General features: G+C 36.6%; 1 protein-coding gene across 1 annotated transcript; it reads right to left on the bottom strand.

Moving 5' to 3' along the window:
* Window positions 1-594: 594 nt before the first annotated feature.
* Window positions 595-14,022, bottom strand: slc27a2b (solute carrier family 27 member 2b). Its single transcript, XM_048159009.1, has 10 exons — window positions 13,424-14,022; window positions 5,428-5,637; window positions 5,112-5,270; window positions 3,304-3,428; window positions 2,931-3,125; window positions 2,735-2,825; window positions 2,406-2,604; window positions 1,437-1,534; window positions 1,197-1,327; window positions 595-1,075 (listed from the first exon to the last, which is right to left on the bottom strand). The coding sequence occupies exons 1-10, from the start codon at window positions 13,887-13,889 to the stop codon at window positions 899-901; spliced, it is 1,851 nt and encodes a 616-aa protein (XP_048014966.1). The 5' UTR covers window positions 13,890-14,022; the 3' UTR covers window positions 595-898.
* Window positions 14,023-15,258: the final 1,236 nt, after the last annotated feature.

The raw sequence follows: 15,258 nt of genomic DNA, 5'->3' as shown, positions 1-15,258 counted from the left end.
TGAAAAATAAAATAATTTTTTTATGTGTAATTTCATGCAGATCCGCTAAATAATTACATATTACGTAGGTCATTATGTTATAGAAACTTATTATGTGCGCTTATATTCAAATTATTTAAAGACCACAACTTTCTGAGTTTAAGTATTTAGATAAATTTCAGTATTGTTTGTTCAAATACTTTCCAACTGTTCACATTATAATAAACCATAATAAACAAAATAATTGAAACTAAATAAATCAAATATTGTATAAACAAATATTGATAACTGCATTTAGAATGGAACAACATTGAAAAAGGTTTGAACAACAGGTATAAAGTTACTGAGACGTTTGTAAAATTAGTATTTTTTTCTAATTCAACTTTCCACTCAAATCGTTCTTAACACAAAAATGCAAAACATGCAGGAGTATTTTAAACTCACAATATGGCAACCCTCATCCAATTCAGCCTTTGAGACATGAGTGAGCAGGAGGGTTTCTGTAGGAACCAATCATCTTACAGCAGCAAACTCTTACGAAACTATTTGTTCAATGCAGAATACAGGGGAAAGTATCCAATTCTTAGAAAGACACTTTTCAGACTGACAATGAAGTAGTTTTTACATTTTTATTATCTTTTTAAACAATATTGTCAGAGAAAACTTCTGAAGAATAGTGTGATATAAAATGAAAGCTTCTTTAAAATACACTATTTTTTATTTTTAGAATTGCCTTTGGTACATAAAAAAAAAAAAAAAAAAAAATACAATATGATTGCAACATTTTTTGTGATAATTGTGATCTCTGGACAGTTACTGTCCTCTAAGTGAAAATGTAGATTTAGGGGTCTGAACAAATAAAAGATTTGATTTCTCTCAATATAATTTATAACATATCATAAAGAGCACATCCTGCTCTTCACAATCTAAAGTGACCGTCCAATATTGACTGATATATGTCATGTGTCAGAGGTCTGTAGCTTTTCACCGTCTCATCTAAAATAAACAGAGGGTCAGTGATTGCAGCAGGGTTGAAGCCCTCCTCTACCAACTTCCCTTTCAGCTGTTTGAAGGTGCAAGTTACAGCCAAACCGTCCTGCAATGAGAAGCACATTGACTGTAGATTGTGGTACATTGGGAAATATGAAATAAGATATAAATATATTGACAATACCTAAAGAGAAAGAGCTTGAGCATGCTTTGCATTATGATGTTACCTGGATCCTTATGAAACGTGGTCTGGCATAAGAGGGGAGGTAAGTGGTCACGTGACTAAAAATGCCATCGCACTCGAACTGATGGTCATTCTTCAAAGTGATGGTAGCCATTCCTATCCTCCCCTCATACCCTTCAAATTCAAAAAAAAGATCAAGTGTGTCAGGTTAGAAGAAATATTAACCTATGTTATGACTGTCAACTGGATGATTTCTGATTTATGAAGTGAAACAGCATTAAACCTGGAATTGTAACGCCGTATACATTTGCTTCCTCGATACTCGTCGCCATAGTCAAGATGTCCGACACTTCATTTGTGGAAACGTTCTCACCTTTCCATCTGAGAACAACACAACCATGCATTTATTTTCAATTCGGCCTTTTGATTATGTAACTTTAAATTATGAGTAAGCGATAAGGTATGAGAGAGGCTGTGCTGTATCGTGAATAAATCACGGCTGAAGGGCGTTGTTAGGCACGACGCGAAGGTTATTCACGATACAGCACTAGCCTCGAGTACCTTATTGCTTTTATAAAACATTTACCACACAATACAAATATTAAAGGCAAAAATATGTATCAATGCAACTTTCATTAATTAAACTTTCACTAAAAGCCTTCCTTCCGCCGGAAAAAATTGTCCCTGATCGTGAACAGCAACAGAAGTTACATTATTACACCATTAGATGGCGGCAAAGACTGTCTTTTATGAGTGTTTCAGTCAGTAGCGAAGACTTTTACATTGAAAAGACTGAATTGTTGTGAACAGGGAACAAGACGCAACTGACAAATGCTTTGACTAGCGCTGTCAGTCACGGGAAAACCCCTTAACTGTTAAAAGGACAAGATATTGCAGCAGACATTTAAACAGATTTTTTATTATGAACACAGGACTGACCTGAAGGAAAAAGCTAAATCTGAATGCAGGTAATAAACTCGCTCAATCGATCTCTTTCTCACAATACTCTTCTACATAATACAGTAAGCTTCAATGAACAATATCAATTGAGAACAAACAGTTTATGTTGCTAAGAGTGGTTGCTAAGGGTGTTGTGTAGTGATACACAGAACTGTTGGGTGAAGCGATCATAGCCGTGTTTTATTGTGAATAAAACACAGCTATTGACCAATCAGAATCAAGGACAGGAACTAACCGTTTTATAAACTAGCTTTAAAGTATATCAACAACTTTATTTATAGTGTTTGTTCACCTAAAAGTGTCGCCCACTCGATCCTGGAAGTAGATGAAGTTTTCATGATCTGTCCTGAACAGATCTCCAGAGTTGAAGTAAACGTCTCCCTTCTCAAACACATTGTAGAGTTTCTTCTTCTCTGTCTGTTTCGGGTCCCTGGCATATCCAGAAAACTGGGTCTTCTGGGTAATCCGTGATACTAGTAGACCTGTCTCACCTGTATTACAGCTTACAATCAATGACACATTCTTCAAAGTAAAAGTCTTTACATGATCATTTTTATATCATTTGCATACAAACATGTTTCTTCAGAAGAATTGTTCATTAAAATGAACTGTTTTACTTGCCTTTGGCTACTTCTATGCAAAATCCATTTGCATTTCTTACAGGTTCCTCTTGTTCATGATCAAACTTAACCAATGAATATGGAAACATTTTCTGAAACAACATTAATGTTTTCAGACAAATGTTAGAAAAGCTATGAAATCATATCTCTACTTGATGAATTGTAAGTGTAAAGAGTGCACTGACTGACTAGTCTACCTTATGAAAAGAATTCACTCTACCGACGGCCCCAATTTTTCCAGCGTAGTTCACAAAGCCCAAGGTTCCTTCGGTTGAGCCATAAAATTCTTTGATGTCAACATGACCGAATCTGCTTATGAACGTCCTCCAGACCTCTGGCCTGATCCCATTCCCAATGGCCATTCTAACATTGTGTACTTGGTCACTGACACGCTTGTGAGAACAAAGATGAGAAACAGACCATTATGTACAGCAAGACAGTGGAGCAACATTTTTGCAACTGTTGCATCCAAAAGACCAGGACATCCTTCCTTTCAAAGTACTGTAGATAACAAAAAGAGGACGCTTCTGTGATCATGTGTGCTGTTTAGCTTCTTAAATGCTTGAATACCTTTGGTGTATTGCAGAGGTAGCGCATTGTTTCTCCAATATACTGTATCACGGTGACATTATATTTTCTGCAGTCGTCCCAGAACTGAGAGGAAGAAAATTTGCTCCTCAGGACAACAGTGGCTCCTAAATACAAAACCAAAAAAAAGCAAGGAAAACAAAACAAAAAAGGCAAAACTCATGAAAGCACATACACACATACATTTATTTCTAAAGACATCTAGTTGCATTTGTACGGAAGAGGATTAGGGCCAAGCAATAATAAAAAAATAAAACCGTCTCAAGATTAAAGAAAAAACTTGTTAAATTTCGAGAAAAAAGTCAAGATAAAATGTTGAGAATAAAGTCATTAAATTATGAGAAAAAAGTCGTTAAATTACGAGAACAAATTTGTTAAATTATGAATTTGTTTTCATAATTTAACGACTTTTTTCTCATAATTTAATTACTTTATTCTCATAATTTAATGAGTTTATTCTCAACATTTTATCTTGACTTTTCTCGAAATTTAACGACATTTTTCTCATAATTTAACGAATTTGTTCTCGTAATTTAACGACTTTTTTCTCATAATTTAATGAGTTTATTCTCAACATTTTATTTCGACTTTTTTCTCGAAATTTAACGCCATTTTTCCTTATAATTTAACGAATTTGTTCTCATAATTTAACGACTTTTTTCTCATAATTTAATTACTTTATTCTCATAATTTAATGAGTTTATTCTCAACATTTTATCTTGACTTTTTCTCGAAATTTAACATTTTTCTCATAATTTAACGAATTTGCTCTCATAATTTAACGACTTTTTTCTCGTAATTTAATGACTTTATTCTCAACATTTTATTTAGACTTTTTTCTCAATTTAACGAGTTTTTTCTCGTAATTTAACGAGTTTATTCTCGTAATTTAATGAGTTTATTCTCAACATTTTATTTCGACTTTTTTCTTGAAATTTAACGATTTTTTTCTCGTAATTTAATGAATTTATTCTCAACATTTTATTTCGACTTTTTTCTCGAAATTTAACGACTTTTTTCTCATAATTTAACGAATTTGTTCTCATAATTTAACAACTTTTTTCTCGTAATTTAATGAGTTTATTCTCATAATTTAATGAGTTTATTCTCAACATTTTATCTCGACTTTTTTCTCGAAATTTAACGACATTTTTCTCATAATTTAACACATTTGTTCTCGTAATTTAACGACTTTTTTCTCATAATTTAATGAGTTTATTCTCAACATTTTATTTCGACTTTTTTCTCGAAATTTAACGACATTTTTCTCATAATTTAACAAATTTGTTCTCGTAATTTAACGACTTTTTTCTCATAATTTAATGAGTTTATTCTCAACATTTTATTTCGACTTTTTTCTCATAATTAACGACTTTTTTCTCGTAATTTAATTACTTTATTCTCGTAATTTAATGAGTTTATTCTCAACATTTTATCTCGACTTTTTCTCGAAATTTAACAACATTTTTCTCATAATTTAACTAATTTGTTCTCATAATTTAACGACTCATAATTTAACGACTCATAATTTAACGAATTTGTTCTCGTAATTTAACAACTTTTTTCTCATAATTTAACGAATTTGTTCTCATAATTTAACGACTTTTTTCTCGAAATTTAACAACTTTAATCTCGAGATGGTTTTGTTTTTTTTATTATTGCTTGGCCCTAATCCTCTTCCGTACATTTGTCACAAAATATTGGAATATTGTATTGTTTTTATCTTATCAATGATGAGGTGTCTCGATTACCAACGCAAATTATAAAAGCAAAAAATTATCATTTCATACCTCTATCAATAGCACCTCCAAATCCAACGCCAAAGCCAGAGCTGTGATACAAGGGAAGGCAGACGTACACCACATCATCAGACTTCACACCACAAATGGACTGGAACAAGGCTATGGCCCACAGCCTCCGATAAGTGATCACTGCTGCCTTTGGAAGACCTGCAGGGGATACAGGTCATTAAATCCACTGCTTCACTCATTTATTAATTACAGATTTGTCATATTCCTGAAACATTTATCCATTCCCTCTGGGGCAAAATCATCTTCATTCAAAAATTGAGTACGATAATGAGCCGATCATTGACTCCACTCTTACCTGTTGTGCCGGACGTGTAGATGTACGCCGCTGGACTGCTGAAGCTAATGTTGGCCCTCAGGTCTGCAGGAACAGGCTCATCTGAGGCCAGCTTGATCTTGTCCGTAAGACTTCTCATTCCCTCGGTGGTCACATGATCAGTCAGTATATAGACGGAGATCCCCTGCTCTCTCAGTGCAGGCAGCACCTCCTCAACAGCATCCTGGAGTTCTGCATGAGTGTTTATATATTCAGTTTCATGTTTTATCACACCATAGCGGGATACTTTATATGTCAGAAAACAAAAACAGCACTGGATGGGATGATATTTGCCTAAACCATACCATACCGAAGTAGCTGAACAGGTTACGTTTCCCTGCAAGTTGTATCCTGTGTATAACTGTGTGTGCTACAAATAAAAATCTTGAATAAAATTTTTTATTGCAGGTAAAAACAATTTATATCACACACATAAGTATGGAATAGAAATTCACGATACTAAATTTATCTGCCGATTATTCCGACTGATATAAGCTGATGCCGATAGTTTGATTTTTCTTAAGGAAAAATATCTTGCCAAGCGATGGTAAAGCTCTAATAATAAAGCTCTGAGGTAAATGTGACGTTATGTGACATTGTTCACAAACTGTTTTATTGAAGTCTTTCCGTGGTTGAAACATGGATTAAGTGATTACATGAGACATGATACATTCCAGTAAGTTTTACTGTATCTTTCAACATACCTTCTGATGTTCATGTATGTTTTTTGAGATATAACTTCTTATATTAATGTCAAAGAAAAGACTCACTACAGCGATCTGCCATGTCACATTTAAGAGCGTCAAAACAGCATTTATTGTATGAATTTCGTGATAAAATGGACAGAATTTGAAAAGTGAGACTTTATTTCTTATTAGAAGTAACAAAGCACAAAGCTCTGTGAGATTATTGGATGGGAGGGGCTACAAATAATGTTGTTCCACCAGAGGAACGTGTATCCGATACCGATACGCGGGATGATTATGGTCATACTTATCAGTTGGAACCTGAAGAACATGGAATCAGACATCTTGTAATCCTTATTAATCTTTTACTAACCAGATCTCCATCTTGCAATCCTTATTAATCTCTTACTAACCAGATCTCCTTCTAGTTATAGGTATATAGGAGAATGTATTTTGACTAACACCCCAAAAAAGAGAGTATATATATCTATACATATTAATCATTTCTTATTTTCATATAAATGAATACATATAAATGCACGTGGATGTTCAATGGGTAAGACATTCTGTCTAAAAGTGGCCATTGTAAGATTCTAAGAACATCTTGTGCCTGTTTTTCTGTGTCACTGTATCTCTGTCTAGTCATTACGTCATGCTCGAAGAACATGTTGCTTTTCTTTGAGTAGTGTACCATCCCTATTCATTGCATTAATGCTGAGTTGTCATTTTCACTTCCTATAATTTCAATATATAATTAATTAATATACAATAAACTTTGTATCTGTGTCTGAGTCTTCCATTTGATACCCAGGTACCTGCTTTTCTGTGCTAGATCACTCAACCTAAACAGATCTTCTTGAGTTGTAGTATTAAGTTGAACTATTAGATTCTAACGAAGCTGCAAAAAAAAAAAGGAAAAAAGGCAGATCTGGCAACCCGGGCTTGAACTACAGGTGATTCATAGGGTCAAATAGAGCCTGCGTTAACGTCACTATTTTTTTTAACTGTTATGCATTATTGTTGCATTAACACTAGACATTTTCTTCACACACAGTATGAGTTGCAGTATGAACACATTTTTCCGCACCCTTTTGATTGACTGGATATAATCGGCCTACATCGGCTGGTTTTAAAGATAGCGATAATAAAAGCTTTTATCGGCCGATACCGATGGTCGGCCGATAAATCTGTGCATCTCTAGTATGGAAGCTTGTTTCTGCCACAGAATAAAAAATAAAAAAGGTAATTGTGACTTTTTATCTCACAATTCTGTATTTTTTTCTCAAAATTCTGAGAAAAATTATTAGCTAAAAAGTTGCAATTACTTTTTTTATTCTTTATTCTGTGGCGGAAACAAGCTTCCATACATTAGCATGGTGTTTCCTTCCTAAATGAACCAGTGATTTGAAGGAATCATTTGAGTGAATGATTCAGTGACTCACTTGTCACCACCTACTGGAGTAACAATGCAAGACCAACAGCTAATATAATACGGTTATCTCCTGGTTTTCCTTAAGCTAGCTTGGGCAATTCTGGTGAACTGTTAAGGCCAGAACACACCAAGCCGACGCCGACGAACTAGTGGCGACGAAAGCAGACTGTAGGGTTGGTTCACGTCGGCAGCGCCTGTATCCAAAGTTGGCCTGACACACCAAACCAACGCTCTACAGCCGACGGCCAAGTAGCACGTCCGCTCTGCGCCTGTGTGAGATGAAATGCCTTTCCGAACCAGCAGGTGGCAGTATCTGAACAGCCGATCAGAATGATCAGATGGCCCAACGGACCGACGCCGATTCAACATTTCAAATCGGCCGAAAAAAAGCCGACAAGGACCAACTTCAGCTGACGGTGTGGAACACACTGAGAAAACTTAGTCGGCCGACGAACAAAAACTGTCAGACCGCCGATCGTCGGCTTGGTGTGTTCCTGCCTTTAGCTGTCATTCTGTACTTGCTGTACATCGACACAAAACCATCAATGGTTCACTTGCATCACTTTTGTTGATTTGAGTATTCTACTTTTGTAAGTTCCCTGCCAAAACCTGATCGTGTGTTCATGGGAAAATTTGACCCGAGTAAAACGTGCAATTACTGTCGTGAGAAAGGCCACTGGAAACTGGATTTTCCGGTCCTTAAAAATAAATCTGAACATATGCGTTCCCCTGTTAAGCCATCTGTTCCTGCAGCTCCGGCTCTGTCTGAAAGTAGAGATACTGAACAAAAAAAATCTGTTGACTTTTTCTTTTCTTATTCGCTTTTTATTACAGAGGGGTGTGTATCTTTGGTTGAAGGAAAAGAGGAGATTCCTGTTAAAATTTCACGAGACAGGATTAATTAAAAAAATCATCAGTTTAAAAAATTCTGAATCACTGCACAATTTGGAGAGCACTCTTGGCCACTTATCTCCTGTGAAACGTCCGGAGTTATGTCAGCGCTTACGTAGTTTTCCAGCACTGTTTAGAGATGCACCTTCTCCTATCGATTTGGTGACATGATATATTGCATGATATATTGCTACTATCGACAATGGGGCATTTTTAACCACAAAATTTCACTAAAGTGACCACACCTCAACAGTAAACATTAAAGGTGTGGTCACACTATACTTTTCGTTCCTATAGCCACATTTCCACCGCAGAAACTTTCCCCAAGAACTAGGGACTTTGGGGTGGTACTCGGTGTGTTTCGACTGCTGGAACCAGGATCTAAAAGTTCCGGGTAAAAATTTCCTTCATGGTACTTTAGATGGCTATGGAAATGCAGACAGCAACAGGTCTGGGAGAAAAAAGTTCCAGAGAAAAAAGTTCTCGGGACAAATTGTTCCGGGTAATTTTGATGGAAACAAGGCTATTAAATGCAGGAGACAGGAAACACAAGCTCAAGTGAAGTTTTGCATTTAGCTGTATTCCAAGGCCCTGTCCCAAATGGAGCCCTTAGCCCGCGCAATCTTGCTCTGAGTCCACACTTTTGTGACATGATGCCGGTTTGACTGTTAGGTAGAAGTCTGCTGCGGAGCTTGCAGGCTCGGCAAAAGTGCGCATCGAGGGAGCGTATCGGCTAAAAAGACGGCGCTCGCAAGCACCCTTCTGAAACATAAAATGACAAATGGGACACACTATGGTGGTCCAAAGCCCCTGTCCTAAATGGCACCCTAAACACTGCGGTCTCCCTAAGAGTCCGCACTTTCATGACGTAACGCCACTGACTGTTGTGAAGAAGTCTGCTGCGGAGCTCACTTCAGTGTGGGCTTGGCAAAAGTGTGCATCAAGAGGGCATATCGACCACAAAGGGGGGCGCTCGCGAATCTTAAGATGACAAATGGGACCCCCTGTGGTCTTGTGGACTTAAGCCCAAAGTATACTTCGGCCATCTGCGCAATGTCCGCATGACGTAATTTCGTCATCAGGATTGTCTGCGGATGTCCGCATACAACAGTGCATGATCGAGTGACTTGAGTGCTTGAAAACAACAGTCCACGCACGCTCAAGTGTGCGCGAGATGGAGCGGAATGCGGAAAACAAAGTATACACAGGCCTTTAACACGACACACGCACGCAGCGGCCATTGTCCGTAAGTGCACATATCGTGTGCCATCTGGGAGAGGGCTCAAAGCAGTGTTGCCAAGTCCGTGGGAATTGGGCTACTTTTACACTGTTGCTGTGGATTGTTTTTCATGTCTGCGGGTTGAAGCGACCACAAATAACATGATATTTAGCCCCTGGAATGCAAATTTTACCAGGGGAACCCCGCCAAAAATGTGGATTTTACCCCCTGGAATGCGATTTTTACCGGGGGACCCCCATGAAACGCGATTGTGCTAGTTTTCAGTAGCAGTTGGGCAGGTTTTGTTTTGTCTGTAGAAATTTTGCATGCTCAAAAGTCTAGTGGACTATGGCTTTACCATTGCTTGCCAAAATTTCATGGGTGAAATCCAGACATTCCAATAGGAATCCACACGATTGGGAGTTTTATGTGAGGACGAAAAGTACAAAGGTACATCCCAATTTGCATACTTATGCACTATTCTATGCCTTTTTGTAATATAAACAGTGCAAGTAACGTTAGTGTGTTCACAATGAAAATTACAAAAAGAAAAAGTTCACGAAATAGGAATGTTGCATACTTCATTGGCTGCGTCAGAATTCACATACTTCCCTACTATATAGTAGGCGAAAAAGAGTTTACGTCCGAATTCACAGTACTCATAAAAGAGTAGGCAAAAAGTACCTGGATGACCTGCTACTTCCAGTGAGATTCTGTAGTGTGCATCTGATGAACACTTTACTCAACGGGAGAGGATTTGTGAATGGCAGTGAGGCGACACAACTGACTGGTAGGTCATAATCATATGATAATGAGAACATGGTGTGACGAGCAGGGCGGGCGAGAGCCGTGAGGGAGCGGCGCGAGTGATAACGAGCATCAGCTGTGCAATGCACCGGTCTCGAATCTCTCACGGAGGAGCTCCGGAAGCATAAAAGGAGGAGCGACGACAGTGAAGGACGAGAGAGGACCAGGCCTGGACTTTATTATTTTATGTTTTATTATGTTTGTGTGGCATTTTACTTTCGTTTTGTATTTATTTTATATATTAAAGTTTTGTTAACATTCGCCGGTTCCGCCTCCCTTCCCGTACATACGAACTACGTTACACATGGTTAATTATGGAAGTAAATCAGTAGCAATACACGAGAGGTTGCTGATTTGAATGTGAGAACTTGTCGTATTAATATTTGTATTTGTAAGCTGAAATTTACTCTCACAGCCCTGATATGAAAAGCTGAATGTTTCGATTTGCACACGCAGACAACAATCAAAACACCCGTGTTACGAAGTTGTAGTTGCAGATTAATAGTTACAAATGTGTAAAATGGCATTCACATAAACAAAATGACAAAAAACAAAATGACACAAATGTGTGAGACATATTTACTTTTGCACTTTACTTCAGTTTCGCTGTACAGCTTCAAGTCGGCGCTTACAACCTCTCAGATCTGGCAGTACCATAGACAGTAAAAGAAACAAGTTCAATTCATGGCGCTTTGACTTTTGCTACTCTTTTTGCGATACTTCTGGTGCAAAACTGACTTGAGCACTTGAAAGCAGAAGTGAGAGAGCAGAAGGGGGGTGGGGTTGGGGGTGAAGCCGTTTTATTGGTCGATGCCTGACCAATGAACAACGCCAGTGTACGCACTGTGCGTATACCATGATAGGGCGCTATTTTTATTTAATTTTTTTTTTTTTTAAACAAAATGTTTAAATTGATTATTAAAATGTATTGGATGTTACAGATGGTTAATGTTAAAAAAAAAAAAGGCTTAAAATGAGTAAACACTCAATAAAACATTTGCAAAAAAGCCTAAAACCATTGAGTAGGGATGAAAAAAATGAAGCCTCTTAAATATTTGAAGCTTTTCTCTAAACGTTTCGGGAAAGGTTTCAAAGCATCCAAAGTGTCGAAAACAGTGCCATCCTGTGGCAGGTAAAATTTACAGCAGCCATAAACCTGAGATCGCAGCTCCGTTGTTTTATCCATTAAACATAAATAAAGCCTTACGACGCTAAATGTGTTTATTTCAGTAATATAATTCACATCTTACAGTTTGGCAATAAATGAAATGGATCAACAAAAATAATAATTATATAATAATAACTAATAATACATAGCCTACTGTTTGATGCAAGTAAATTGTGCTGTTATTTTATTGTAGCCTATGACAGAACTTATGATGATGTAATATAGGCCATAGGCTTATATATTTAAATGTTTAGTAAATGGACTTGAACTTTCATAATGGTCTGGGTTCAAACATTCTGACATGCAAAGTGTAGCATTCACATGTCTGGACACAATGTGAGGCTTAGTTTTTCAATAATCACATGTTTCTCTGAAAACATACGCACATTATGGGACAAAGCTCAGAGACCATGTGTTTAAAAAAAAAAAAGAAAAAAAAGAAAAAGAAAAAAAAAAGAAAAGAGAATTGAGTGAGTTCTGTGCCCGGAGATAAAAATCCCTGTTTTCACTAAAATATTAGTTTTAACTGAGTTTTATATTACAGTAAAAGAGTAGTAAAGTCGTTTATTGGTTGGAGTCAGCCAATGAAATGGGACGTTTTTGTACGCAATGACGTCACTACATTGAGCAGATCGCGCCATTTTGGTGGTCCATGTCACCCAATAAACGACTTTTACTACTCTTTTACTGTAATATAAAACTCAGTTAAAATTAATGATATTTTAATGAAAATATTGTCTCATACATATGCACGTATTTCTTTCCGCATGCCATGTTGCACTGGATGGCGTTGTTCATTGGTCAGGCATCGACCAATTAAACGGCTTCACCCCCAACCCCACCCCCTTCTGCTCTCTCACGTCTGCTTTCAAGTGCTCAAGTCAGTTTTGCACCAGGAATATCGCAAAAAGTGTAGCAAGCGCCGACTTGAAGCTGTACAGCGAAACTGAAGTAAAGTGCAAAAGTAAATATGTGTCTGTCATTTTGTTTATGTGAATGCCATTTTACACATTTGTAACTATTAATCTGCAACTACAACTTCGTAACACGGGTGTTTTGATTGATGTTTGCGTGTGCAAATCGAAACATTCAGCTTTTCACATCAGGGCTGTGAGAGTAAATTTCAGCTTACAAATACAAATATTAATACGACAAGTTCTCACATTCAAATCAGCAAACCTCTCGTGTATTGCTACTGATTTACTTCCATAGTTAATGTAGTATGTTTAGATTACTTTCATACTTCACACATTCATACAATATAAAACGTATTATTCAAAATAAGTACCGACAGCCATGCACTCAACTGTCACAGCTTTCCTGTAGTGGAGGAGAAGGGGCTAACAGACAATGTTGAATGACAAAATAACCATCTAAAATTCATACACTACACATTGATTACACACACAGTGCATATTATAAAGTGCATCATTTGGGACAAAACTCGTGTTGTTGGACTGTCTCTCCGCTCACCCAATCATATTTGAGCACTTGAAGTGTGGAAAAGTACTGTTAAAAATGCATCTCAGGATGCACCACATTAAACTAGTTGAGAAAATACACAAATGTTTATTTGGTTAACATTTTTGGGTCACTAAATTGGCATACTTCCATTTGTGTACATAAAAGTGAATAATAGTGTCACCAACAGTTGAGACAGACTGAAAAAGGACATCCCAGATAGCAGATACTGTGCTGAGTCAACAGCTTACAGTTAGTACATCAAGCACTGATTGCATTTGACAAATAAAACTTTGAACTGGAAGTTACAGTACCTGCAGCAGCTATCAACACATTGGCCCCACAGCAGGTGAAACAGTGCAGCAGTGATTTGGATCGGATGTTATGATTGAGAAGAGCTGCAGAACATCCGATCTTGGCCAAAGCCAACCATATCCACAAGAACATGGGCTCATTTCCCAACAGAAGCGCAACTGTATCTCCTTCATGAAGATCTGCGTGTTTTAACAAACTCCTCGCGATTTTATTACTCTGTTTATCCGACTGCTCATACGAGTATGTTTTATCCTGAAACCGAATGAACGCTTTGTGTGGGTTCTTCTGAACCGAATCCAAGAATCGATCCACTAAGGTATAGAAAGGTTTAGTCTTTATGTATTTTGTCATACGATATCCAGCTAATGCCACTCGACAGACGTAGTTTGCCTCTTTGATAAAGTAAGGATAACGGTATCGCAATGCAAATAAAAGTAAAACTGCACTTACAAAAAACCAAAACATTGTAGTGTGATCCGATTGCTTTCCGTAAGAACTACTTTCTAATAGGGCGCAACATTTAGATATAAGGTTCAGTGTAGGCGGCGCTTTGTTTTCGAGGGAATGGACAAGAACTGGAGCAGATAGTTATGAAATGAAGCGATTCATATTGACAAATAACCACAGAATTTACATAATTCACGACGACGCGACAAACTGCAACGCTCCCATTATCAGCTCCACTGTGAACACGCAAACAACGCTGTTAAAATATTATCCCTCTTTTAAAGTAATGAACAATTATATCAGTTCTATTCATTAAAACAATTTAATTCCAAGAAATCAGCCCTTTAAAGTTCTCTAAGAAGCACATTGTAGTTTCATAACATGTCAGAGAAAACTTACCTGAGCCCACGTATATAAAATTATAATTTAGTTTTAGATATTTTAATATACAAATCATTAACACTTAAATACATTTGCCAGATATTAAATATGATATAGTGATATTCAGTGTATATTGTAAATAATTTGATTTCTTATGCACCCTTGTTACAATCACATTTTTAACGTAGTTAACTTTTCTAGAAATTATATTCTTTTAATAACTTCAATTGTCCAAGAAGTTAACGATTTAAAGAAAAGCTAAAGTCATCTGTTTTTATTACTTTATCCTGTTTTTTTCCCCATGAGGCGTGTCATTGTTACTCGTGACATACTAAGTAATAGTAATAACAGTAAATTATGCATAATTACAAGAAACAAACCTTAAAGGATTAGTTCACTTTCAAATTAAAATTTCCTGATAATTTACTCACCCCCATGTCATCCAAGATGTTCATGTCTTTCTTACTTCAGTTGAAAAGAAATAAAGGTTTTTGATGAAAACATTCCAGGATTTTTCTCCTTATAGTGGACTTCAATGTTCTCCAAACGATTGAAGATCAAAATGAGTTTCAGTGCAGCTTCAAAGAGGTTTAAACGATACCAGACGAGGAATAAGGGTCTTATCTAGAGAAACCATCACTCATTTTCTAAAAAAAAACAAAAAAAAAAAAAAACTAATTATATACGTTTTAACAATAAATGCTCATCTTGAACTAGCTTTCTTCTTCTCTATTTGAATTCCAGCAGTGTAGACGCTGCTAAGTGTATTACTGCCCTCCACAGGTCAAAGTTTGAACTAAATTGTCATATACAATATGCTAGTGCAAGTATATAACAATTAGTTCAAACTTTGACCTGTGGAGGGCAGTAATACACTTAGCAGTGTCTACACTGCTGGAATTCAAATAGAGAAGAAGAAGAGAGTTAGTTCAAGATGAGCATTTATGGTTAAAATATATAAAATTTTAAAACTTTTTTTTAGAAAATGAGCGATGGTTTCTCTAGA

The sequence above is a fragment of the Megalobrama amblycephala genome, linkage group LG15, assembly GCF_018812025.1.
Source record: "Megalobrama amblycephala isolate DHTTF-2021 linkage group LG15, ASM1881202v1, whole genome shotgun sequence".
Taxonomy (NCBI): domain Eukaryota; kingdom Metazoa; phylum Chordata; class Actinopteri; order Cypriniformes; family Xenocyprididae; genus Megalobrama; species Megalobrama amblycephala.
The sequence above is the reverse complement of the archived record's forward strand: the minus strand, read 5'-3'. Positions and strand labels throughout refer to the sequence as shown.